This window comes from Macaca thibetana, chromosome 10 (genome assembly GCF_024542745.1).
Source record: "Macaca thibetana thibetana isolate TM-01 chromosome 10, ASM2454274v1, whole genome shotgun sequence".
Classification (NCBI taxonomy): Eukaryota; Metazoa; Chordata; class Mammalia; order Primates; family Cercopithecidae; genus Macaca; species Macaca thibetana.
The window spans coordinates 11,590,280-11,617,141 of NC_065587.1; the positions used below are offsets into that span (position 1 = coordinate 11,590,280).

The 26,862-nt window shown below is 54.8% G+C and overlaps 1 protein-coding gene and 4 non-coding genes across 6 annotated transcripts; all 5 read left to right on the forward strand.

The window, feature by feature from the left end:
• The first annotated feature begins 293 nt into the window (after positions 1 to 293).
• RPL3 (ribosomal protein L3) lies at positions 294 to 7,213 on the forward strand. 2 transcript variants are annotated; one of them, XM_050806290.1, is made up of 10 exons: positions 294 to 420; positions 1,355 to 1,547; positions 2,387 to 2,555; positions 3,178 to 3,313; positions 4,493 to 4,679; positions 5,201 to 5,361; positions 5,848 to 5,949; positions 6,362 to 6,457; positions 6,788 to 6,907; positions 7,113 to 7,213. In XM_050806290.1, the coding sequence occupies exons 1-10, from the start codon at positions 418 to 420 to the stop codon at positions 7,155 to 7,157; spliced, it is 1,212 nt and encodes a 403-aa protein (XP_050662247.1). In that variant the 5' UTR covers positions 294 to 417; the 3' UTR covers positions 7,158 to 7,213. The 2 variants fall into 2 exon arrangements, with proteins under 2 accessions (XP_050662247.1, XP_050662248.1); XM_050806291.1 differs by lacking the exon at positions 1,355 to 1,547 and having other exon boundaries at positions 359 to 420.
• On the forward strand, positions 906 to 969 carry LOC126929912 (small nucleolar RNA SNORD43). The gene has a single exon (XR_007717344.1). It is a non-coding gene; the product is annotated as a small nucleolar RNA SNORD43 (small nucleolar RNA).
• LOC126929938 (small nucleolar RNA U82P) lies at positions 3,123 to 3,177 on the forward strand. The gene has a single exon (XR_007717369.1). It is a non-coding gene; the product is annotated as a small nucleolar RNA U82P (small nucleolar RNA).
• Positions 4,741 to 4,835, forward strand: LOC126929930 (small nucleolar RNA U83B). Its single transcript, XR_007717362.1, has one exon. It is a non-coding gene; the product is annotated as a small nucleolar RNA U83B (small nucleolar RNA).
• Positions 6,165 to 6,257, forward strand: LOC126929929 (small nucleolar RNA U83B). Its single transcript, XR_007717361.1, has one exon. It is a non-coding gene; the product is annotated as a small nucleolar RNA U83B (small nucleolar RNA).
• Positions 7,214 to 26,862: the final 19,649 nt, after the last annotated feature.

The following is a 26,862-nucleotide window of genomic DNA, read 5'->3' on the forward strand; positions in this document are numbered from 1 at the left end:
TCGGAGCCAGGAAACAAGGGTTTCAGTCTTTCCTCGCCAATTCCAGAGATAGCTGCATATCACAGGAAGAAAAGCGACGCAGCCATTTTTCTTCATTATTATCAAATTTGGCTGCTGCCGGACGCCGTAGACTTGTGGCACACCAAACCCTCAGCCCGCGTCTCCGTGGCTTTTCATTAAGTTTGAACCCGACCCCTCGCCGTAGTGTCTAATTTCGGTCTCAGAAGCTGACGTCCACCTCGGAACGAAAGTTAGGCGCGGAAGAGCATGCGTAGAAATGGCGCTCGGTACGTGCCCCCCGACCCGACGTCTGCCGCGGGGGCGCGCTCGCACGCCGGAAGGGGCGGAGCCAGATCTGACTTTATATAGCGGACACCGACAACAAGTCGACCTCTACCGGCGGGATTTGATGGCGTGATGGTATGTATTGTAATGGCGTCCGATTCATTGTCACCGGCGTCGGCACGGCTGAATCCGCGACGCATCGCCGCCATCCCAGCTTGGCCGGCGCCGGGGGCTTGCTCTAGGGGCACAGGCGACCCAGCGGGGGCCTCAGTCAGGCCTATTTTCTGGAAAGTCGAGAGGCTTGTGGAGAAGAGCGCTTGGAGGACTGGCTTTGGGCCTGCAGGTCGGCCAGAGACAGGCCGTAAGGGTGGGAGCAGGCTTGGAGGCCCGGCATTTTTAAAGCCATGAGTCATTGCTGAGTTTCGATCTCACCAACTCCATCATTAGTTGGGATTAGGGCCCATAAGCAGCTTGTCTGGATAGGAGGACCTTGGGTGGGGGTTCTCGGCACCGTTCTCATTGGGAGGTAAAGAAGCTTGCGGGAGGAGAATGTTGTGGAGTCCTCTTGAAATATCTAGGACCGCTTGTGCACTCCGAAGGCCTCTGGAGCTCCCAGAAGCCACAGATGATGAACTTATTGACGGGCGGACAGAAACTGTGTGCTGATTGTCATGTTCTGATTTGGCTCTGCCGAGTTCTCCGGCCTACGTGTATCGGTGTAGTTAGTGTCCGGGCGCTAGAGGCAGCCCATAGCGTCGTATTGGTTAGCTGCTACCCAGCATTTGTCCCTGGAGTGCCTTTCTTTAGTGGTCAAAACCTTGCTAATTGGCACATAAAGCTGCCTGTTGAGCAGTTTTTAGTGTCACTAAGTGTATTTTTGTGTGGTGTTAGAGAAAAAAACGGATGGCTCGTTTTCTTACAGGTTGAGAGGATTTGAAATTAGATTCAGCTTAAATTTTGTTGAATACAAAAACATTCTTGACATGTGCGAGCCTGGAGGAGATAATTATCTTTTTACTCGGTTTGCTGGATGTCTGGTGCTGACGGTGATTTTTTTTTTCCCCCCCAGTCTCACAGAAAGTTCTCGGCTCCCAGACATGGGTCGCTCGGCTTCCTGCCTCGGAAGCGCAGCAGCAGGCATCGCGGGAAGGTTAAGAGCTTCCCTAAAGATGATCCGTCTAAGCCGGTCCACCTCACAGCCTTCCTGGGATACAAGGCTGGCATGACCCACATCGTGCGGGAAGTCGACAGGCCAGGATCTAGTATGTACAGGCCTCCTGAAAGTTGGGGGATAGGAGTGGAGGGGGAGGGAAACCGCAGAGATGGAGTCAAGCTGTTAGCAGAGGGCAGACTTTTTTTTTTTAAGCTGGAGTTACAGGTTGTCAGAACTTCTGTGACAGCGGACAACCTCAAGACTAATATTCCAAGGCTACAGATGGCCGGCACTGTTCGCTTTAGGTGCGGGAATATTCCAAGGCTACAGATGACCGGCACTGTTTGCTTTAGGTGCGGAGTGGGGTATTGCTTTCAGAGCATAGTAAATTTGCCAGGAGCCTTAGCAAAGAGAAGTAACACTAGTATGGGGGGTTGGAGCTGCTGAGGCTGGAATAAGAAGTGCTTCATTCATGTTTTACTTGTTCACGTGCATTTCGCCTAAAAGCTTGAACAATGGCCACTTACCTGTGTGTTTTCTACTTAGAGATGTCTAACAGCACTGGTTGCTGAGCCATGGAGACATTAACGTTAGACAATTGATATTGACTCTAAACTGAGCTCAGAGCTATTTCTGTGTCCCAGTTATATTTAGGACACTTGAATTTTCCAGATAAATAGCAAATCTTGTCTGCCTTCAGAGGTTTCTGTAGAAGAGAATTGAAGCTGGACAGGTATTTGGTTATCTAGGGTCCTGATATTTTTTAAGTTAAAGAACATAAATGCACTTTGAATGAGAAGTAGGTAGTAAGGACAGCCCTGAGTGTCCAGACTGCAGGTGTGGGGCCCAGTTGCCCTTCCGGCCTAAATGGGCATTTTGCATTTTCCTAGAAAACATTACACCCCTTGCTTGGGCTCCTGCCAAGTCTGACTACTGCTTTCTTTGCAGAGGTGAACAAGAAGGAGGTGGTGGAGGCTGTAACCATTGTGGAGACGCCACCCATGGTGGTTGTGGGCATTGTGGGCTACGTGGAAACCCCTCGAGGCCTCCGGACATTCAAGACTGTCTTCGCTGAGCACATCAGTGATGAATGCAAGAGGCGTTTCTATAAGAACTGGTGAGGGAGGAGGCCCTGCAGTCCCTAGCTTGGGAGCTGGAGAGCAGGGAGCAGTGTGTGCATGGTTTCTCAGCTCTGTAGCAGGCAGGGAGCTGCTGTCTCGGGTTTAGTTTGTCTCTTGAACAGAAAAATACCTGCGATCAGACTTTGGCCAGCCATCGGGCTTCAGCTGGGAGCTGACACCCTCATTCTGAGTCCAGGCTAGTGGGTGGTGGCTGAGGACCCAGTTGGTTGAGGAGTCCAACTAGAAACCATGAGAGGTAGCAGGATAATTCAACCCCTATAGGGGTGGCAAGGGCCTCTGGCCCTGGCTGGAGTGTCCCATTTCCTCCATCACTGAATGGGTGCTCCCCCAAGGCAGAAAGCTTGCTTTCTAGCACCCAGGAGCAAGAATTTTGTTTGAATGTTTGTAACTTAAATTAACCTTGTGGACCTCTGCTCAGCTCCGCTCGGCTCTGCCCGATGAGCTCCATCCAGGCTCCGCTTGCCGGTGGAAGAGGCTCCTTAGAAGCCGGCAATGAGCCCCATCCCCACGCGGTGCCAGTGTGTCTTCCGCTCACCCCTCGAGGGGTGATGAAGGCCTGCACCCGGCCCCCTCCCCAACTCTACTCTGCTCCTGAAGGCATAAATCTAAGAAGAAGGCCTTTACCAAGTACTGCAAGAAATGGCAGGATGAGGATGGCAAGAAGCAGCTGGAGAAGGACTTCAGCAGCATGAAGAAGTACTGCCAAGTCATCCGTGTCATTGCCCACACCCAGGTGAGTGCAGTTCCCCAGGGTGGCTTGGCCTGCCACTTAGTAAAAGTGACCTATGTGATCATAGGGATCCTGTGCCCCCATGTGTGTGAGTAGGCTTCTCCCTTGCCAGCAGAGGGCACTGTGTCCTTACTGGCCCTTAGCAAGGGAACCATGCCCCTTTAAAATTCAACTGGCTGACCCAACTGGTGACTCACCAGTGACACTGAAATGCCTGCCTGAAAGTTGGTTGTGAGGTACTGGCTGCTTTCCTGGAAACCTAGTTTGTGAGCTGAGCAGGCCCTTTATTGACTTGGTTAGAGTGGGTGTCTCTTGCTGTCCTGTTACAGGTTATCCTTTCAAGTGCTGAGCACAACCCCATGTGGTGAGGGCCACCACAGATTAGAGTGCATGTCCACCATTGAAATTTTGTCAGGACATTGCTGGGCTGTTCCTGAGTGAACGCTTTATGCTTAAATGCTTTTTTTTTTTTTTTTTTTTTTTTTTTTTTTTTTTTTTGAGACAGAGTTTTGCTCTTGTTGCCCAGGCTAGCGTGCAATAGCCCTATCTCGGCTCACCACAACCTCTGCTTCCTAGGTTCAAGCGATTCTCCTGCCTCAGCCTCCCGAGTAGCTGGGATTACAGGCATGCGCCACCACACCCCACTAATTTTGTATTTTTAGTAGAGATGGGATTTCTCCATGTTGGTCAGGCTGGTCTTGAACTCCTCACCTCGGATGATCCACCTGCCTCGGCCTCCCAAAGTGCTGGGATTACAGGCGTGAGCCACCGCGTCCGGTGATGGATTTTCTTATTTAGAGCTTGTGCTGTCTCAAAAGCAGGCTTGTCACTAGGGGAAGTGTAGGTAGCTGAGGTAAAACTACTGCAATACCCCAGGGGAACTGACCCAAAGGACAGCTACAGGAACACTGGGCTGGTAGGTGCTGGGATCTGGTTGTTTGCCTGTGGTGTGGGCCCTGTCCGCTCATCCTGACAGTAACTCAGGCACCAGAATCCAAAGTTAAGTTGTTGCTGTTGGCAAAAATGAAAGTTCTTTCCTCTTTGTGAGGTTCAGTGATTTGTTCAGAGTTAACTGGCTTTTTGCTGTGTGCTTGACATCAATCAAGCCGCATGGAGCTGTAGTTCCTCTGCTGTGGGAGGAGCACTGGCAGCTGGAGCTGAGTTGTGTCTACCTCCTCCTAGATGCGCCTGCTTCCTCTGCGCCAGAAGAAGGCCCACCTGATGGAGATCCAGGTGAACGGAGGCACCGTGGCCGAGAAGCTGGACTGGGCCCGCGAGAGGCTCGAGCAGCAGGTACCTGTGAACCAAGTGTTTGGGCAGGATGAGATGATCGACGTCATCGGGGTCACCAAGGGCAAAGGCTACAAAGGTGAGCTTTGCAGCAGCTTGCATTGCTGTGCAAACCTGGGGGAGAAGTGATTTTAGGCCCAGCTGTTCAGTGATGAGGCTCAGAATGAGCGCTGGGCACAGCGCCCGAATCAGACACTGTGGAACCATTCTCTACTGCCTTCCTTCTGAGAACAGCCTTGTGGTCAGAAGTGGCTGGGATAGCAGAGGGCCAGGGGACAACTTCTTACCATGTTCCTGGACCCTTTGCTCTTTGTAGCTCAGTAGATAACTGCAAAGGGGAGCTTGGAATTATGTCTGTCAATCCCTGCGAATGGGGGAGCTTAAACTAATGGATGCCTTAAAAAGCGCCCATTCACAGTTGAGTTCAGGGTTATACCCCCAGAACCTATCCACCTTGACAGGGGAGATCTGTGGGTAATGCACATGAAATAATCTCATCACCCCTCAGATGACTCAGCCATAGTTGGTAATTGTTGAGTAGGAGGAAGGGGTGAGTGGGAGGTGCTGGCATTGAGGTGCAGTAATGTGTATGCATTCCAGGGGTCACCAGTCGTTGGCACACCAAGAAGCTGCCCCGCAAGACCCACCGAGGCCTGCGCAAGGTGGCCTGTATTGGGGCATGGCATCCTGCTCGTGTGGCCTTCTCTGTGGCACGTGCTGGGCAGAAAGGCTACCATCACCGCACTGAGATCAATAAGAAGGTGAGGTTCTGAGAGTGGTCCCTGGGGGTGGGAAGATGACCTTGTGATGGAGGCTGGGGTTTCTGTGCCTGTCAGCGCTGCTTCATGGACTGTAGCTTATGCATCATGTGGACATACATCAGTGACTCGCTTTTCATGGGTCAGTTCTGGCCCATCTTGATGGTTTGTAAGGTGCCAGCCTGTAAAGTGGCTGTGGTGAGGCTGACTTGGTGTGGCTGGGGATACTAGCCTTATTGGTCCCTGATCCCACCACCAGTGGTGTGACAGGCCTCCTATGTTGTACAGCAGGATCTTTAGTTTTACCCCAGCCACTTCACAGAAAGGAACCTGGAGAGCCAGCCACCTTTTTGCTCTGAAGTTGGGATACGCTGGGACTGGGACTGAGGCCTCAGCGGCCTTCCTAGAGAGCTTTGCAGGTCAGCACACTGGCATGTCTGGCTTATTTGTCCCTAATGCCCCAGCCTTACGCCCTTCTTGTTCATTCAGATCTATAAGATTGGCCAGGGCTACCTTATCAAGGATGGCAAGCTGATCAAGAACAATGCCTCCACTGACTATGACCTGTCTGACAAGAGCATCAACCCTCTGGTAAGTAATGGGTGTTCTGCTCTATGAGGCCACCCCAGGCCTCTTCTGTGGGGTGAGGTCCTCGTGTCTTTGGGGATAGGCTGCTCCCTAGGGGCTGTCAGCAGGATTGTTAACTGAAGCCAGCACAGCACTTAGCTGTGTTCCTTGTAAGTGGCATGTTGTCATTCGAGTCCACTCGTTGGGGTTGGCTGGTGAGAAGTGGGGTCTCAGGCTCAGCTGCTCAGTGATGAGGCCTGGAATGTGCGCTGGGCACAGCGCCCGAGACAGACTGCGGAACCGTTCCTTGTTGCCTTCCTTCTGAGAACAGCCCTGTGGTCAGAGAGGGCCTGAATCTGGAGGGGTCATCTGTGCACAACAGTCCCCTCTTGTGCCTGGTGCTGGGCCTGTGCTGATCCGATGGTCTTGTTTTCAGGGTGGCTTTGTCCACTATGGTGAAGTGACCAATGACTTTGTCATGCTGAAAGGCTGTGTGGTGGGAACCAAGAAGCGGGTGCTCACCCTCCGCAAGGTGAGGCGGGCCCTGCCTGGTCGTGGGGGGTTCCTGTAGAGGGAGGACCCAAGGCCACAGACGCTGGTGGCCCTGGTGGCAGAGGAAAGGAAGGAGAGGGTGTTGGCAGTCCTTTCACACTGGCTTTGAAGTCCTGGAATGAGGAAATTCCCAGTCTGGCCTTGCTGGGCTGTTTGCTTCTTTGAGTGTGTCCTCATCTGCTGGGTGGTGGGCCGGGGGTGTGGCGCTGAATTGATGGTGTGGCTTCCCAGATGCAGGGGCGCTGTGAACCAAGTTCTGAGGAAAGCCTGTCTCTTGTAATCCTAAATCCCTTCCCCTCTTGGCCCACAGTCCTTGCTGGTGCAGACGAAGCGGCGGGCTCTGGAGAAGATTGACCTTAAGTTCATTGACACCACCTCCAAGTTTGGCCATGGCCGCTTCCAGACCATGGAAGAGAAGAAAGCATTCATGGTGAGCGCCTCTGCCTGCCCCCCTCGCTGGGTGCTGTGACTTGGCCCCCGCCAGCCTTTGGCTCCACCGGGGGTAGGGGTGGTCTTGATGCCTTGGGCCTCTCTTGTGGCTGTGGAGACTGGCCCGGAGTCTTGGTCCCCTCTAGAGTGGGCATCTGCTGTCGCCTGCCATCTTCTCCCTCTGACCACTGCCTCTCTCCCCACAGGGACCACTCAAGAAAGACCGAATTGCAAAGGAAGAAGGAGCTTAATGCGAGGAGCAGATTTTGCAGCTGGTGGGGTCTCAATAAAAGTTATTTTCCACTGATATCTTGCCTCTTTCTCCAGAGCGGCTGGGACTGGGGAGGCAGATGGGGGCCCCCGAGGTGCCTTGTGCTCCCCAAGGCTTAGCTACACTGGGTTTGCCCTCTGGCCTCCTACTCTGTCCCCCACCCTCAGTCCCTGGAGGGAGGTAAAAGCTGGACCTGGTTCTGCTGCCAAGCTGTAGAAAGCCAGCCTGAAGCAGTGGGCATTGTGCAAATGTTTGTCACCAGGGCGAGGCAGCTGGGTCTCTGCTGTTTGCACAGCTTGGGTGAAGCTAGTGCTGTGGAGGGGGGAAGGAGACCAGGAGGCCTGGAAGTTCCCCGGCGCCTTTGATGCTGATGTGCAGGCAGACCCTGGGTCTGTTACTTGTCTATAAAAAGTTCATTTGGTTTTAAATTAATCCAGGGAAGGGTGTCTTCCAGTTAAGGCTTGTTGAGGTTCTTTTGTAATCTGCACCCCAAGTCTGGTACTGGGAGAGCATGAACACAGGCACAAAGGTTAAGGAACTTGCCAGGGCTCGGCAGCTGGAAGCCTAGTTGGAAGCCTAGTTGGAACGTGTGGTAGAGGGCTGTGTTCCCTCTGGGCTGGGATCCGCCCTCTGGGACTTGGCTGGTTCAGTCCCTGTCCCCACTGGAGATGGCCCCTCTACCCCAGCCCCCGGGCATGGGACTTAGTTGCTTTGTTGACTTGCATGTTGAGTGCCTGCTGCCCTCAGCCTCGAGCCCAGGATGCTGGGGTGTGGCTGCTGCTGTAAGCTGAAGGAAGCCTCCGGGCTCTGGACTGACCCCTGTGACCTGGCCTGGAGCCGGGTGAGCTGGGTGAAGCCCAGCACAGACCCTGGCGATTGGACCCACTTGCTGACTCCCCATCTTTGCTCAAGCTGCACCTAGGCTCTACCGGGACGGGGCATGGAATACAGGTGCCCTGATGCCATCAAAGCTGGTCCCTCAGCTTCAGATGCTGTGGCTGTGTGCAGGCACTGCTGTACTCCAGCCCTCCCTGGGTTATTTGTGGCTAGAGTCCCCAGCTGTGGCAGCTGACTGTCCACCCAGCAGAGTGTCTGGCAGGCCTGCCAGTCACCTGGGCCCTAACTGCATGTCTGAGTCTGTTTATTTGGATGGATTGGCAATAGCTGGGATCTGAGGATCAGCGTGCACCTGTGGGCTCGGTGTGTGTGGGACTGTGGGAGAACAGCTGGGAAGATGCCCAAGTTGTCGCTGCTTCCCTGTGGACGTGAGGGTACGGGGTGGGGCACTAAAATGTCTTGAAGTCATCCAAGTGCAGAGCGGTTAAGTGCCATGTGGGTCCTGAGGCAGGGGCAGGCCAGAGTTGAGTGTGTGCAGCAGGAACCTTCCCCACATGTGTGTCCACCCCGCATGTCTCCAGCCCCTTCTGAGCTTGACTTGGGGCAGTTGGTCTCAAGGCACAACCCTCCTTCCTGCAGCCCCTCCCATCCTTGGCTCTGCAGCCTGGGATGACTGGAGCTGCACTTCAGGTTGGAGCCACCAGGGGGTGAGTGTGCGGCACGTGCCCTGCAAGAGGGCGCTGCTAGGGGTTTTGGATTGGGCAGGGTTCCCTTCTGTATCAGAGTCTCCGGATGCCCCGCATGGGTCGGGACCTGTTGTCCCAAGGCCACCAGGCACCTTAGTGGCAGGGCCAGGTGTGAGACCTGGTTGCCTGGTCTCCTGGGTGCTGCCTCTTGTCAGTCTCCCCGGTTCGATCTCGTCCTGGTGGGGATGATGAGTGGGCAGGGGTCCCAGCCTGTCCCCTCCCTTCCCCATCCCTTAGGCTGGGCCTGGAGCCCTGCTGCCCACCAGCCCAGATAGGAAAGGGTTTGCTGGTCTGAGATGTCCTGGCTGAGCCTTGCTGCCTCTCCAGGGCTCCGTACTCAGTTGGGGGGATGCCTGTCTGCCCCCAGGCTCAGGACACACACACAGGCATCCGGTAACACAGACACACCTGCAGGCTGCAAGTGGAGGCTGGCGTCACACCTGTACCTGTCCACATGTGCCCAAGTGCACAGAAAGCCTTTCTCAGGGGCAGCCTGGCTTGACTAGGGGCTGAGTCTTTGCTGTAGACAGCCACACAGCCCATCCTTGCCTGCCATGTGTGGTGGCTCACATCTGTAATCCCAGCACTTTGGGACACTTTGGGAGGATTGCTTGAGCCCAGGAGTTTGAGACAACATAGTGAGACCTGTCTCTACAAAAGATTTACAAGTTAGCTGGGTGTGGCGGCGCATGCCTGTATTCCCAGCTACTTGGGAGGCTGAGGTGGGAGGATCTGCTTGAGCCTGGGAGGTCAAGACTGCAGTGAGCCATGCATGATTGTGCCACTGCACTCCAGCCTGGAGTGCTCCACAGAGCAAGATCCTGTCAAGAAAAAAGCAAGGCAGTTTAGCAGTGAAGATGGCTGTGAGGAAATAAAACAGGTCACTGGGATGGAGTCATGTGGGTGGGGGCGGGGAGGCCTCTCTGAGATCTGAAGAGTATGGAGGATCCTGCCCGCGGAGCCCTGTGCTGGAACACTCACTCCCGGCAGGGAACAGCGAGTGCGAAGGCCCTGGGGCGGGACAAGGCTCCTGGGCTCGGGTATGAGCTCCTGAGGGCTTGGGTATGAGCTCCTGAGGGGGGCGCGTCATGATGTGGGCTCATTCCCAGCTGGATCTCCTGTCTGCCCAGCATGGAGTCGGTTTGTTGGGGGTCCCCACATCTCTGGGCCTCGTCTGTGTTGTGCGTGTGCCCGGCTGTCCCGAGCGGAGGCCTGCGGTGGGTGGGGTGGCTGCCGTGCCTGTGCATGTCACCGAGGGTACATCTCCAAGTGCCTGCTGGCATGCACTTCCTGTCACGCTTTTCTCTCACCAGAACCCCTAGACAGGCCTTGCCGGAATCCTGTGGTGACAGAACAAGAAGTCTCATTCCATTCCTCCTGAAAAAAAGAAAAAATACCTGCTGGGAATTTCTGAGCAAGTGGGAACAGGGAGGTGGTGGCAGGAGCTGCCTTTGCCTTAAAAGGTGTGACGGAGCCAGGGACTTCGCTCAGCTCACCTGGGGATGGCCACAGGGTGCGGAGGGGTGGGCAGCTGGCCGCCACCTTGTGGGCTCACTGCAAATTGCTCTCTGCCTAGATCCTCGTTGACAGCCTTGCTGGCGGGGGCTGTGCTGCCCTGCCTCTGTCCCCCTGCCCAGATGCAGCCCCATGCAGCTGGCAGCTCATCCTCCTCCCCTTGGTTCTCAGCCCTGTAGCTGAGAATGCAGCTACTTGCTGCAGCTTCTGGGGGTCCCCCTGCCCTGCCTCCCGGGTAGTTCCCAGGAGCCCAAAGTCCCCTTCCCTTTCAGGAGCAGTCTCAGGAGCCCACGCCAGACGTGATGCAAACCTCACAGGAGGCAGGAGATTACAGTAGCCCTCCTTATCCGTGAGCCTACCCTCCAACACCCGCAGTGGTGCCGCGGATAGTACCAAACCCTCTGTGGATTAGGCTTTTTCTCTCTCATCACCAAGAGGGCTACAAAGTGACTCACGGGTGGGAATGCCTGCAGTGTGGAGACACTGGACAGAGGAATGAGTCACTCTCATCGCTGCATGATTTAATCACCCTACTCAGAATGGCATGCAATGTCAAATTATGAATTATTTCTGAAATTCTCTGTTTAATATTTTCAGAGGCCGTGGCTGGCTGCTGGAAACTGTAACCAAGGAAAGTGAAACCACAGATATGGGGGCGCTGCGGTAACTCCACAGGCCTGAGAGTGAGGAAGGAAGGGAGCATCCAGGAACCATCCAGAGCCCAACCTCACCAGCCGCTCACCCACAATTGGCAGCACTTACAGGTCAAGGCGGTGCCCAGGACGGCAGGCGGCGATAATTGTGAGCATCTTGCTCTGTATTAGGCACTGAACGTTTCACACAGAGAAAAGTCATCCGGCTCACTCCTTGAGGCAGGTTCTGTTATGATCCCATTTTACAGTAAGAAACTGGGGCTTGTGGATGAATAACTTGCGCAGGGACACTGCATGATTGGTGGGGTTGGGATGTGAGCCCAGGCATCTCTCCACCCTCACTCTAGGCTACTAGGGGTCGGTAAAGCCAATGAATGCTGGCTCAAGGGAGAAGGAGAGGGCTAATTTGTTGAGCATCTACGGTGTGCCAAGGTTTGTACTCAACTCTTTAAGACCTGCCTTATTTTTTGAGGGTCTCACTGTGTCGCCTAGGGCTGGAGTGCAGTGGTGCAATCACAGCTCACTGCAGCCTTGACTTCCCGGGCTCAAGCAATCCTCCCACCTCAACCTCCTGAGTAGCTGGGACTACAGGTGTGTGCCACCATACCTGACTGATACTTGTTTTTGTTTTTTTATTTTTTTAGACGGAATCTCGCACTGTGGCCCAGGCTGGAGAGCAGTGGCGCAATCTCGGCTCACTGCAAGCTCCGCCTCTGGGGTTCATGCCATTCTCCTGCCTCAGCCTCCTGAGTAGCTGGGACTACAGGCACCCGCCACCATGCCCGGCTAATTTTTTTGTATTTTTTAGTAGAGATGGGGTTTCACTGTGTTACCCAGGATGGTCTGGATCTCCTGACCTTGTGATCCACCCGTCTTGGCCTCCCAAAGTGCTGGGATTATAGGCGTGAGCCACTGCGCCTGTCCTAATATTTGTATTTTTTTGTAGAGACTGGGGCTTGTCATGTTGCCCAGGTTGGTCTCAAATGCCTAGGCTTAAACAATCCTCCCCACTCAGCCTTGGAAAGTGCTGGGATTAAAGGCTTTCAGCTACCTTGCCCAGCCCATAAACCTTATTTGTTTATTTATGTGTTTATTTATGTTTGAGACAGCGTCTCACTCTGTTACCCAGACTGGAGTACAGTGGCGCAATCTCAGCTCACTGCAACCTCCACCTCTTGGGTTTAAGCGATTCTTGTGCCTTGGCCTCCTGAGTAGCTGGGATTACAGGTGCATGCCACTAGGCCTGGCTGATTTTTGTATTTTTAGTAGAGACGGGGTTTCACCATGTTGGCCAGGCTGGTCTTGAACTCCTGACCTCAGGTGATCCACCCGCCTCGGCCTCCCAAAGTCCTGGGATTACAGGTGTGAGCCATGGCACCTGGTATCACTTCTGTTTTCACAGGGAGGAAATTGAGGCTCAGCAAGGTTAAGTCACAGTCTCTGAGGTCAGACTCTTAGGAGTGGGGAGGCAGGGATATAAAATCCAGCTCCAGACACGAGTGCACAACCATCACACCACGCTGCCCTGGTGGAGGAGGGCTGCGAAGGCTCTGGGTGAGGACTGGAGGGACACCTTGAGGAGGAGGGCTCGGAAGGCTCTGGGTGAGGACTGGAGGGACAATGTTTCCCAGCAGCCACTGCGGCCCCCAATGCTCCTTGGCCCCCTACCCTCTCCAAGGCTCATACAATGGGCTCCTGCTTCTTTACAGATGACGTCTCCTGGAGCCCAGTACCACAGCCAGCCCCACCCTCGCTGGGCCCTGAGCCTGCACAGCTGGCCTCCAGGTCACTGGGCTTCATGTGACTATGGAGAAGTGACCCCTTCCCACCCAGTCCCCACCAGAGTCCTGCTTAGCCCGGCAGAGGAAAACGGCTGTGAGGGAAGGCACTAAAGATAGCTGCCTTGCCAACTTCCCCATTCTACTGATCACTGTCTCCTCCCCAGTGGGCTTCTCCAGCAGGCCTCCACCCCAGGCCGTCCTTGAGCCTGGTCAGCCAGCCAGGGGCATGAGCAGGGACCCAGGCAATGGTCACCACCATGGCCGCTGTTACTGAAGGCTCACTGGCCCCAGGCACTGGGCCAGGCAGGACTGTGTGCCTTATTGCACAGAAACCCCTCAACAGGAGGCAGCAAGGAGCTGCCTGTCACCCCCACTTGATAGATGGGGATCCAAGCACAGAGGAGGACCAGCTGGCGTGAAAGCCCCAGCTCATCCCCATGCCAGCACCTGGGAACATACCTGGACATTGACACGCCATGCCATCTTCCCCCATGGCCCAGGCCTATGGACACACTGGCATGGCAACACTAGGACCCATAAAGATACCATGTCATCCCCTGTCCATCTGTGACACCATCTCCACCTGCAGCGGGAGTATTTACACCAGGGAAATAGGCAGACACTAGAGATCAGGGCCGTTCCTCCAGGGAGTTGCTTGTTAGGCATTTACCAACACAGCACTGACCCTAATCTTCTGTTCTGCTGTTGATGCCGATGGCTGAACCCAGCTGGAAGTGGCAAGGGAGTTGGGTTGATATAGTCCCCAGAGGTCAGCATCCTGGGGCACAGAGCAGTGGGTGAAAGGGCGGCTTGAGGGTCTGGAGTGACAGAGGGTCTGGAGTGACAGACACAAGATCCAGCCCAATGCCCAGTGCTTCACTCTTGCTTCCTGAGAACCACTATTCCCAGCATTTCACATAACATTTAATCAGAGGCAGGACCTCCCGCCTCAGCAGCTTCCCTGGTTCCACATTGCACATTTGTTTACAGCTGACCCGTGAACAATGCGGGGATTGAGACAGTGACCCCCCATGCAGTAAAAAATCCATGTATAACTTTTGACTCCCCTAAAACTTAACTACCAATAACTTTTTTTTTTTTTTTTTTTTTTTTTGAGACTGAGTCTTGCTATGTCACCCAGGCTGGAGTGTAGTGGCGCAATCTCGGCTCACTGCAACCTCTGCCTCCTGGGTTCAAGAGATCCTCCTTCCTCAGCCTCCCGAGTAGCTGGGATCACAGATGCCCACCACCACACCTGGCTAATTTTGTATTTTTAGTAGAGATGGGGTTTCACCATGTTGGCCAGGCTGGTCTCAAACTCACCCCAAGTGATTCGCCTGCCTCAGCCTCCCAAAGTGCTGGGATTACAGGTGTGAGCCACTGCACCTGGCCTTAACTACCAATAACTTACTGTTGACTGTGAAAACAGTTGATTAACACATATTTTGTGTGTTACGTGTATTATATACTATAGTCTTAAAGTAAATTAGAGAAAAGAAAACGTTATTAAAATAATCTGGGCATAGTGGCTTATGCCTGTAATCTTAGCATGTTGGGAGGCCAAGGCAGGTGGATCACTTGAACCCAGGAGTTGGAGATAAGCCTGGGCAACATAGACAGACCCTATCTCTACCAAAAAAAAAAAAAGCCAGGCGCAGTGGCTCACACCTGTAATCCCAGCAGTTTGGGAGGCCAAGGCAGGCAGATCACCTGAGGTCAGGAGTTCGAGACCAACCTGGTCAACATGGTGAAGCCCCGTCTCTACTAAAAATATAAAAATTAGCCAGGCGTGGTGGTGCGCACCTGTAATCCCAGCTTCTTGGGAGGCTGAGGCATGAGAATCGCTTGAACCCAAGAGGTGGAGGTTGCAGTGAGCTGAGATCGCACCATTGCACTCCAGCCTAGGGAACAAGAGCAAGACTCAATCTCAAAAAAACAAAAAAAAGAAGGCCAGGCGTGGTGGCTCACGCCTGTAATCCCAGCACTTTGGGAGGCTGAGATGGGCGAATCACCAGGTCAAGAGATCGAGACCATTTCAGCTAACACAATGAAACCCTGTCTCTACTAAAAACACAAAAAATTAGCCGGGTGTGGTGGCGGGCACCTGTAGTCCCAGCTACTGGGGAGGCTGAGGCAGGAGAATGGCGTGAACCCAGGAGGCGGAGCTTGCAGTGAGCCGAGATTGTGCCACTGCACTCCAGCCTGGGCGACAGAGTGAGACTCTGCCTCAAAAAAAAAAAAAGAAGTGGAAACTCCAATTCCAAACCCGTGTTGTTTGAGGGTCAATTGTATATTTTTTTTTTCTTGATCCAGGTTCTTGCTCTGTTGCCCAGGTTGCAGTGCAGTGGCGAGATCTTGGCTCACTGCAACCTCTGCCTCCCAGGTTCAAGAGATTCTCCTGCCTTAGCCTCCCAAGTAGCTGGAGTTACAGGCACAGACCACCATGCCCAGCTAATTTTTGTATTTTTAATAGAGTTGCTGTTTCGCCATGTTGGCCAGGCTGGTCTTGAACTCCTGACCTCAGGTGATCCACCCGCCTCTGCCTCCCAAAGTGCTGGGATGGCAGGAGGGAGCCACTGTGCCCGGCCTCGAGGGTCAATTGTATTCATATGTCACCGTTACCAACCTTTATTAAGCACCAACAGGCATTCAAGGCTGCTCACTAGGCGGCTGCAGCCTGCCAGCTCATCCCAGGCTGCTGTGCCGCTGCGGTGCGGGACCAACAGAGTCGTCCTTCCTCCTGGCTGTGCCTCGGTGTCCTTGTCTGCAGTCCTGGTGTGGTGCATGGAAAAGAGCTGTCTGGGCTGGCAATTGGTAGCTCAAGGGCCAGCCCAGCTTGCAGTTATGCTTTATTTGGTCCTGAGAGCTGCAAAAGACAATTAAGGGGAGCTGACTTTTACAAGTCAGGAGCTTTCACACAGAACTCAGATTTCCAGCTTCTTTGGGCAGTAGGGTGATCTGGCAGCAACAACCTGGAGCTGCAAAGCTGCTGCCCTCCCACCATAGCCCCTCCCCAGCCTCTGTCTCAGGGTTGCCTCGGCAGGCCTGCCAGCCAGCAGGGTCCAGCACACAGTAGGTGCTCAGTGAAGAACTGGGAGGTGGAAGAGACTGGGACAGAGGGACGAATGAAGCACCTACTGGCCCCTCCTATGAAACCCCTGTTCGGGTGAGCTTGTCTTACACGAGGCCTTGAATTCAGGAGTTGGCAGACTTTGACCTTCTTTTATTTTTTATTTTTGAGATGGAGTCTCATTCTGTTGCCCAGGCTGGAGTGCAGTGATGCAATCCTAGCTCATCACAGCCTCGACCTTCTGGCACAAGTGATCCTCCTGCCCCAGCCTCCCAAGTAGCTGGGACTATAGGCACATGCCACCACGCCTGGCTAATTTTATTTTTTTTTTTAGACAGAGTCTTGCTCTCTTGCCCAGGCTGGAGTGCAGTGGTGTAATCTCAGCTCACTGCAAGCTCCGCCTCCTGGGTTCAAGCACTTCTTCTGCCTCAACATCTCAAGTAGCTAGGACTACAGGCATGTGCCACCACACCCAGCTAATTTTGTATTTTTAGTGCAGATGGGTTTGATTATATTGGCCAGGCTGGTCTCCAACTCCTGACCTCATGATCAGCCCGCCTCAGCCTCCCAAAGTGCTGGGATTACAGGCGTAAGCCACTGTGCCCAGCCCTATGCCTGGCTAATTTTAAAAAAATTATAGAGACAGGGCCTCACTATGTCACCCAGGCTGGTTTTAAACTCCTAGGCTCAAGCAATTCTGCAGCCTCGGCCTTCCAAAGTGCTGGGATTACAGATGGATGCCACCACACCTAGCCATTACACTTTGATCTTTAAAAACCTGATCAATAGCACGAGCCTGGAAATCATCCAAAAGTCCACTGGCCCTGAGGCCATCATGCACAGCGTTGTTGTCTCCTCAAAGTGGGAGCGTCATGCAGCAGTGCAAGTGGAGCTGGAGTTGCAGGCGCCCCTCGCGGAGGGACCTCTCGGTGCAGAGCAAAAAGGGCAAGTTGCAGAGAAAGTCCCACGTTGCAGCAAGATAGCTGTTCCCTTCTTTCAGCATGTGTGAAGGATATTATAATTCATTAAAAACATGCAAATAGGGCCAGGCGCGGTGGCTCAGGCCTGTAATCCCAGCATTTTGTGGGCCGAGGCAGGTGATCACCTGAGGTCAGGAGTTCGAGACCAGCCTGGCCAACATGGCAAAACCCCGTTTCTACTAAAAATACATACAAAAATTAGCCGGGCATGGTGGCGGGTGCCTGTAATCCCAGCTACTCAAGAGGCTGAGGCAGGAGAATTGCTTGAACCCGGGAGATGGAGGTTGCAGTGAGCTGGGATCGTGTCACTACACTCCAGCCTGGGTGACAGAGCGAGACTGTGTCTCAAAATAATAATAATAATAATAATAATAATAATAAAATAAAAAAGAAAGAGATGGCAAACCCAACCTGCACTGGCTGTGTGGCATAGTGGACAGTGACCGGGCTGGGTACTGGGTGACCTCCTGTCCCAGCTCCCCTGAGAACTCATGGTGCAGGCTTGGTGAGGCCTGTCTGGGCCTCAGTTTCCTTGTCTGTGGCATGAGGGCTCAGGCTCAGGGAGGGCAGGGTTGCACAATTTCTGAGAGCCCTTTCAGCTCTGAGGCTGGGACTCCAAAGGCCAAAGGTCAGTGCAGAGCGAAAAGACTGACAAAGAGAGATGCTGTGGGCTCTAGCAATCAGGGAAGGCTTCCTGAAAGAGGGGGGCTTGAGCTGAGCTGTGAAGGCTGAGCGATGCCCTGCCAGGGCTAACCCGAATAAGAAGGGTGGACATTCATGATGCCAAGGAATTGACTGATGCAGGACAAGAAAGGGCTAGCCAAATTAGGGCTTAGCCTGGGAGGGTTCTTGGCCTCTCCCAGGAAAGAATTCAAGGGCGGGCAGGTGGTGATAAACAGCACCTTTTACTGAAGCAGCAGAGGTACAGTAGCCGCAGAGGTCTCACGCCTCCTGGAGCAGGGCTACCCCATAGGCAGTGGGCCCAGAGCAGCAGCTCAGAAGCAGGGTTGCCCTCATATTTATACCGACTTTAATGATATGCAAATGATGGGGTGGGTTATGCAGAAATTTACAGGACAAGGGGGCAACTTCTGGGTTGTTAGGTCAATGCTATGGAAAAGGTTGGCAATTTCTGGGTGTTGCCATGACAATGGTAAACTGATATGGCACACTGGTGGGCGTGTCTTAGGGGGAGGTGCTTCCCCCGACCTGTTTTAGCTAGTCCTCAATTTGGTCCAGTGTCTGAGCTGTGCCTCTGGAGTCAAGTCCGACCTCCTACCTCGGAACGAGTTTGTGAGAGAGACTTCAGGCACAGCAGGCAGTGAGTTAGGGAGAGATTTGTGGGTGGGCTGTGGGAGGCCTTCCCCGAGATCCTCCATCGGACATCATCCCAGGGGGCTCACTTCTCCATCCTAGATGGGTGGGTGGGCGTGGGAAGTGGATCTCATAGCTTGTCGTGCCCCATGAGCCAGGCATTGCACCTGCCCTTGTCACGCGTGGTCCATTTGCTCCTCACACCTGGGGAAGGGGGCGGCAGGCACAAAGGTCACCCCCATTTAACAGAAGAAACTGGGCTCCAGAGCCAGGCTCCTCTGGGCTCGTCTACCTGGGGAGGGAGAGGAGAGGAAGCCCCTTGGGGAAGCGGAAGGCCAATGCTCAGAGCTCCTGTGTGGCCATTCTCCCTACCTGGAATGCCATTCCCTCCACCCCAACTTGCCCTTCTGGGCTTGGCTCCAATGTCACCTCCTCCTGGAAGCCTTCCCTGACCCCCACCTGCATCAGGGTTGCCTGATGTTTGCTCTTTTGCACTCTCTGCTTCTCCCTCCCCACTTTGTGCTCCATGTCCATCTTCTCAGCCAGGAGGTGACCTCCTTGGGTCCCGGGTTGTGTCTGTCTTGCTATTGTTCTACCCTCTGCACCTAGCACGGTGCTGAGCACATCATAGGAGTTCAACGAACGTTTGTTGAAAGACCCATTCCCTGAAGGCACACGTAAACTAAGAATGAATGAGGTGACTCGCCCAGGGTCACCCAGATGGTCAGGGCCGCCTGGTCCTGGTGGAACAGCAGTGCCCCAGCCCCTCTGGCGTTCTGCCTGATTTCCCTCTTCTGTTCTTTTTCTTTTTTTTTTTTGAGATGGTGTCTTCCTCTGTTGCCCAGGCTGGAGTGCAGTGGCGCAATCTTGGCTCACTGCAACCTCAGTCTCCCGGGTTCAAGTGATTCTCCTGCCTCAGCCTCCAGAGTAGCTGAGATTACAGGCTCCTGCCACCACACTTGGCTACTTTTTTTTTGTATTTTTAGTAGAGACGGGGTTTCACCATGTTAGCCAGGCTGGTCTGGAACTCCTGACCTCAAGTGATCCACCTGCCTTGGCCTTCCAAAGTGCTGGGATTACAGGCGTGAGCCACAGCGCCCAGCTCTGCTTCTGTTCTTGACGCTCACATCTATCCTCCACCCGGCAGCCAGAGTCGAACAAACCCCCGTCGATTGCACCCTGCCTCTGCTGCACACCCTCCATAGCTCGGCTGGATGCAGAGTGAGAGCTCAGGCCACCGCAGTGCCCAGGACCCGCTCCTCCCAGGCCTCACGGCCACACTGGTCTCCTCTCTGTTCCTGCAACGCCGCAGGCTGGCCGCCGCCTTGGGCGCCTTTGCACTGGCTCTCCCCGATTCTTGGAATGCACGTCCCTAGAAATTTGCAGAGGCCACTTTCTCAGCTGCAACGTTGCTGCCCCAGGCTCCTGACCCCGCACCCCGCTCTGCCTGCTCTGTTCCAGGCACTGTTGTCTGCCACCGGCAGCAGGATGCATTTCTGTGTCATGGTCACTGCGTGTCTCCCCCACTCCCGCTAGGTCAGGGCCCTTTATTTGGGTCTCTGTTCTCCAGGCTTCCAGAAAAGGGAGGGTGGGGGAGATGTGGTCTGGAGCGCGTGAGAGACCAGGGAGAACTCCAAGGCGGCAGCAACTTCCTCAAAGCAAATTTAGGAAAAGCTGAAGTGAAAAAAGCTCAGGCAGCTGCGTGCTTCCTGCAGCCAGTCCGGGGCCCAGGGCTTGTGTCTGGGTCTGTGTGTGACTCGTGTGTCTGTATGTCTGTCTGTGTGCACGTATGTTGTGGGGTGGGGGGCAGTGGATTCTGGAACCAGGGACCTCTCCGAGCCTCGGGGGGCAGAGCTAGGTGGTCTCTGGCCCAGGGGTTCCGGATGTGGGTTCCCCAGAGCTGTGGGGCTGGGTGCTTCTGTCCTTTTCCCCTGGGGCAGGGTGACCTAATGGGACAGGATGCGTGTAAACTCTGGAGCGGACTTTCAGGGTTCCATTCCCAGCTCCACGGCTTCATTAGTGACCTTGAGGAAGTGATTTAAACACACTGTGCCTCAGTCTCATCGTCTGAAAATCGGAGATGCTAAGACGAGAGGCCACCTCCGGTTGTTGCCAGGATTTGATGAATGAAGGCGTTTGAGCGGCTGATACCCACAGTCGGCCCTCAGCTCACATTCACCAGGGGCATCAGTCTAAGATCCAGTGTTAGTGAGACCCAGGCCAGCCTCAGGGAGGGGGCGCCAGGCAGAGGGAGAGGCCGTCAGTGCTGTGCAGTGGTGTGAGGGCTGGGGAGGGGTCCCACCCCAGGCAGGGAGTCCAGAGGAAGGCGGTCTCAGGGGAGGCTGAAGAGGCCAGGAAAGAGGAAGAAGAGAAAGTGGCCACAGGGACGGGGCAGTGAGGGCCAAGCCTGCAGGGGGAGAAATGGAGGGGTGAGGGCTGTGAGAAACTCGGAGAGACCCACGCCCAGTGAGACCAAGGGATGAGACCGGAGTGCAGCCACAGGTTCCATCTCCCCCAGGTGCCAGGCTGCACTGGACTTTGTTCTGGAGCAGCGCAGAGCCATGGGAGGTGGTTGAGCAGGGGCTTGGAGGCCTCAGCTTATGGTTTCCATCTGGTTCCAGGCTGATGGAAAGGCACCATCACAGCCCAGGCCAGGAAGGTGAGACACTCACACCAAACACTTGAGGCCGGGCGTGGTGGCTCACGCCTCTAAACCCAGCACTTTGGGAGGCCGAGGCGGGTGGATCACCTGAGGTCAGGAGTTCGAGACCAGCCTGGCCAACATGGTGAAACCCTGTCTCTACTAAAAATCCAAAAAATTAGCCAGTTGTGGTGGCTGCACACCTGTAGTCCCAGCTACCCCAGAGACTGAGGCAGAAGAATCGCTTGAACCTGGGAGGCGGAGGTTGCAGTAAGCCAAGATGGTGCCACTGCACTCCAGCCTGGGCAACAAGAGTGAAACTCCATCTCAAAAAAAAAAAAAAAGCCAGAGCACCCGGCTCGGCAGCTGAGAAAGGCTTAAGGGACAAAGGGGCCTGAGGAAGGGTGGCCTGTGAAGGTTTCCTGGAAGAGGCCCTGGAAGTGAGCCTCAGTTTCCTGGAAGAGGCACTGGAAGTGAGCCTCAGTTTCTTGGAAGAGGCCCTGGAAGTGAGCCTCAGTTTCCTGGAAGAGGCCCTGGAAGTGAGCCTCAGTTTCCTGGAAGAGGCCCTGGAAGTGAGCCTCAGTGGAGCCAATAAGAGACCTCCTCAGCCTGCTGAGTGACTTCAGGCAAACCACTGCCATCTCTGGTCTCAGCTCCCACCTGCCCTGGCAGGGGCTCACCTGGCCCCGCCCCTGTGTCTCTCTTGGGCTCTGACATTCCACGATCACAGATGGGGAAGACTGGAATCCGCCAGGGAAAGATTCAGATTCTTGATTTAGAGGAGATTCTGCCTCGGTTTCTCCCCTGCACTGTGCTGGGGGTGGGGCAGGGAGGACAGTTGCGTTTGATTGTCAAAGACCTTGCACGCCTCAGGGGCCAGCTGCCAAGGATTGTTTTCCATTCCTGGGAGGGTGGGCCCTTCCTGCCAGGAGAAAATTCCAAACTCCCGCCAGGAAGGGGAGAGCTCCTGCCACCCCCGGTGACCACACACCCGCCGCCCAAACCCTGTGGCATCAACTGCGGTTTTTCTCTTCAGCTCCTCTCTGTTGGCCAAGGTGGAGGGAGCCTCCCTGGTCCTGGAGGAGAGGCCCTCAGCACCTCCAGTTTGCTCAGAAGCGCCCTCTCTCTTCCCCTGCCCCTTCCCGCCTTCTCTGTTCCAGGCGCAGGCTCACAAAGTGCAGGCCTTGTGAATGGCCCCCAACCAGGGCGCCTTGCTCTGCTCCTGGGTGTCTGTTAGTCTGGGTGGTGTGAAGAACACGGGGCTCCTATCCGCTGGGACAACGGGATTGTTACTTGGGAATTAAGAAGGTAATTAACGGGAATTACCTAGTTTCCATGGTCTGATCTTTGTTTGTTAAGATATGCATTCCTGAAATTATTTAGTTCTAAGAGTTCTTGGGACTAGAATGGAAAATATCCCAGTAGTCCATGGTCCTGGAATTTTCTGGTTGTAAGAATGTGTTGTTCTAGGATTCTCTAGTTCAAAGGCACTGTGGTTCTGGAAGTCTGGATCCAGCTGTCCAGAGTTCAGATACCACACTGTGGGCTGAGGGCGCCGCAGGAGCTGGTGGGGCCCAGGGAGGAGCTGGGAAAGGGGTGGCAGCCGGGTGGCAGGGTGGCACAGGGCAGGCCAGGTGTGCTGGTGTGGGTGTTGGCGGCAGCTCCAGTGCTGACAGCTGGGGAGGGGCCGCTGCCTGAGCCCATCGCACCTGGCCCTGACCCAGGAAGGGGAGGGGCAGGGACAGGAAGGCGACCCAGAAGAGGCCTGGCTGAGAGCCTCCTGGGAGCTCTGCCCTCCCCTGACACTCCTCTCCTGTTGCCCACTGAACTCCCAGTGGCTGAGCGTGCTGGGGCCCCCTTGGGCAAGTGGGGCGTCCAGGCACAGCCAAGGGCGGGGCCTCCTCCTGGTCCCACTGAGAGCCAGGGTAGCCCAGGACTCCCCATGGCCAGTCTGGGGCTCCTTCCATGGGTCTCCTGTTAATTGGCCCCCAAACGCTCCCCCTTCATCCCTGAGTGTTTGGTCTCTGGTCATGGCCAACCCTCTCCCCGTGCACTACTGGCCGCCTCAGGTCTTGGGCCTGGGAAGAGTCAGGAGCTCAGAGTTTGCTGTCAGGAGGCCTCAGTCTTGCCATCTGGGTGCTGGGAGTGGTGGGCCATCAGGCCAGCCCTCCCGCCCTGTCTCCATGCTAACTTCTTCCCTTGCCCTGCTGTAGGCTTCCGGTGCCCTCCCGGCTCCTTCGAGGAGGGGCTTCCTGCCGTTCCCCAGCCCTGCCTGGCGGGCTCCCAGCGGCCCGTGGGAGCTGGAATTCGGAGCAGTCCCTGGCGTGTGCGCGCTGCCTCCCGCCTGCCTGCCGGGGCACCTCCTCTGACTCGGGGCCAGGAATTCCTCCCGCCTGTTCCCCACCAACCCCAAGGGAAGGGGTTGCTGTGGGAAGGACCAGGCCCATGCTGGAAGTCTGGACTGAGGGAGAGTTGGGGAGGGAGCCACGGCCTGGGGCTGGCAGAGCAGGCTGGGGTGGGCTGGGGGAGAACGGGGGATGGGTTCTGACCATGCCCCCAACCCTTCTTTTCCTTGCATAGGCACAGATGATAAAGGTTTAGAGTCCTGTGCCTTCCTAGAGGACTCATTCACTCAAGTATTTACTGAGCACCTACTATGTGCCAGGCACTGCACTAAGTGCTGGAGATACATCGTGAGTGGGACAGAGAGAAGCCCTGCCCACACCACACGGGGCTTCCAGTCTAGCGTGAGGACAGACACAATCAGGAAGATAAGTGCAGAGAGGTTTATGAGAAGACACGAACCAGTGGGTGCTGGGTCAGCAAGTGGCTGGTGCTGCTTCCACAGGGAGATGCGGGGCGGCAGGGATCTGGAGGGTCTCTTGGAGGAGCCATCTTGGCGGAGGCTTGTGTAATAAGAGGCCAGGGAGAAGGGGAGAGGCTGGAACTGGCCTGGAGGAAGACAGATCAGCCAGGACCCCCTGTAGCTGTGGGAAGGGAGAGGGCAGGACTTTGAAGCAAGGGGCGACATCTTTGTTTTATTGTTTTGTGTCATTTACTATTACTTTTTTTTTTTTTTTTTGAGGCAGTCTCGCTCTGTCACCCAGGCTGGAGTGCAGTGGTGCAATCTTGGCTCACTGCAAGCTCCACCTCCCGGGTTCATGCCATTCTCCTGCCTCAGCCTCCTGAACAGCTGGGACTACAGGTGGCCGTCACCACACCCGGCTAATTTTTTCTATTTTTAGTAGAGATGGAGTTTCACTGTGTTAGCCAGGATGGTCTCAATCTCCTGACCTCATGATCCGCCCGCCTCGGCCTCCCAAAGTGCTGGGATTACAGGCGTGAGCCACCGCGCCCGGCCTTGTCATTTATTCTTTATGTTTAGAAAGGTCTTTCTTGGCTGGCAGCAGTGGCTCACACCTGTAATCCTAACACTCTGGAGGGCCAAGGCAGGAGGATCGCTTGAGCCTAGGAGTTCAAGACCAGCCTGAGAAATATAGTGAGACTCCCCCTCTCTACAAACAAATAAAAAATTAGCCGGGCAAGGTGGCATGCACCTGTAGTCCCAGCTACTCAGGAGGCTGAGATGGGAGAATAGCTTGAACTTGGGAGATTGAGGCTGCAGTGAGCTGTGATCATGCCACTGCACTCCAGCTTGGGCAACAGAGTGAGACCCTGTGGCTACTGGATGGAGAAAGGGCCTTGGGGAGGCAGAGAGGTGAGCCAGGAGCAGCTGCAACAGTCCAAGTGAGAAAGGGTGGAGGACGGGATAGAAGCGGGGAGATTATGGAGACAATCCAGAGGGAGAGCTTTGTGGATGGACAGGACAAAGGCAGAGGCATGTTGGTTAGTGTTTTTGTTTGTTTGTTTGTTTTTTGTTTTGAGACAGAGTCTCAATGTGTAGTCCAGGTTGGAGTGCAATGGCACGATCTTGGCTCACTGCAATCTCTGCCTCCTGGGGTTCAAGTGATCCTCCTGTCTTAGCCTCTCATGTAGCTGGGATTACAGGTGCCCACCACCTCGCCCGGCTAATTTTTGTATTTTTTGTAGAGACGGGGTTTCACCATGTTGGCCAGGCTGGTCTCAAACGCCTGACCTCAGGTGATCTGCCCGTCTTGGGCTCCCAAAGTGCTAGGATTATAGGCGTGAGCCACCGCGCCCGTCCGGTTAATGTTTAACAACTGGCTCTCTGGGCAGGGTGGGGGCTGGCTTAGATCCCTAACTTGCCACATTTGCCAATTTCTGTGGTGTAAACATACACACCACGGGTAAGTTCAAGTCAGAAACCTAAAGTCCCTGCATTGGGGGTTGGGGAGAGGGGCACATCTCCCAGCACAGATCCACAGATGTAAATAATCTCAAAAACATAGATACATAGGAGAATGTGGTCAAATAATTGGGGGGTGATGAGTTTTAAATGTTTATTGAACTGTAAGTTTTTTTTTTGTTGTTGTTGTTTTGTTTTTTTGAGACAGTCTCGCCTTGTCACCCAGGCTGGAGTGCAGTGGTATAATACTGGCTCACTGCAACCTCTGCCTCCCAGGTTCAAGTGATTCTCCTGCCTCAGCCTCCTGAGTTGCTGGGATTACAGGTGTGCACCACCACGCCTGGCTAGTTTTTGGTTTTGTTTTGTTTTGTATTTTTAGTAGAGACTGGGTTTCACCGTGTTGGCCAGGCTGGTCTCGAACTCCTCACCTCAAGTGATCCACCTGTCTCGGCCTCCCAAAGTGCTGGGATTACAGGTGTGAGCCACCACGCCGGGCCCTGAATTGTAAGTTTAAATACTTTGATGTCTAATCATGGCTGTGTTTCGAAGCCAGTTTGCAAAATTCCTGAAAATGCAGCAATTGCTGAGGCACCAGCTCCCGGGCCTGGTGAGGAGATAGAGCTGTGGGAGGAGCACATTGGGGAGGAAGATGAGTTCTGAGTTTTGCTCCCTCTGTCCTCCACCAACCTGACTCCCTGGGGGCATGGACCATCCTCACAGCCTCAGGGTCCCCTCCTGAACACAGCCCCTGCCTTCTTCCACCTTCCGTCTCTTCCACCACCCCAGCCCAGCAGTGTGGGAGCAGAGTGGCCTTTGGCTGGGTGAGACAGAACTTGGAGGGTAGACAGAACACTGTTAGGAGGCAGGAGGCCTGGGCCCCTCTCCTGCATCCGCCCCTCACTTGCCGTGTAATCCTGGAATAGTCACTACCCGCCTCGGGCCTCAGTTCCCCTACCTGTAAAATGAGGTGCTTGGACAGGAGGTGATGGGCCGCCTTCCCCACCCTGATGGCCTCTCGCTGTGGTTTCCAAGGCATGTGAGAGCCAGCCATCTTCCAGACGCCATTGGTCGCTGATGGGGGTTGGCCCCCGGGCTAGTGATGTATTTGCAACCGCCCACCTGGCCCCCGCCTCAGCTTGCCTGGTCCTCCAGCTGTGTGCCCCGCGCATTCTGGCTTGCTAATGATGTCACTGCTGGGGAGACAGTGACTTCAGGTGGGGGTTACCCTGCCCCAGGCTCCGGTGGCCCAGCGCCAGGCCTGCTTCCTCCCGGGAGCCTTCATGGGTTGCTCTCCTATTCTGAACACCTCCCAGCTCACCCAGACCCTCACTATAGGCTATGTCCTGATTTGGGTGTGAGCCCGGCCTCCCCATGCCAAGCTGGCACACCCAGAGGGCAGTGCAGGGGTCTCCAGTGCAGAGCGAGGAGTCCTGGCTCAAACCTACCAGCCGAGTGACTTTGGGCCAGTCATTCTCCCTTGCTAAGCCTCAACTCTGCTTCTGAAATAGGGGTCTGTTTCCAAACCGGTCCTTCAAGCACCTCACAGCGGATAGGAGGACCTGTAGCATGTGGCCCTCAATTTTGCAGCAGCAAGAAATGATTCCGTCAGTGGCATGGCCAGCTCAATAGTACTCAAATTCCATGGCTTGAAATGCCGTCGATGAGCTGACATTTGCTGACTTTCACCTCCAACCCCAGTCCTGGGCCCAGCTGGTCCGTCACACCTCCCAGAACTCTGGATCCCTGCAGCTGTCCCCAGCCCCACTGTCTACCTGCTGCTTAAGGTAAAAGCCCACTGGTCACCCTGGCTACAGGCAGCGGCAAGGGCGGAACTCATGCTGAGTGCACAAAGCCCATGCCTGCAAAAAATCACATGCCGGT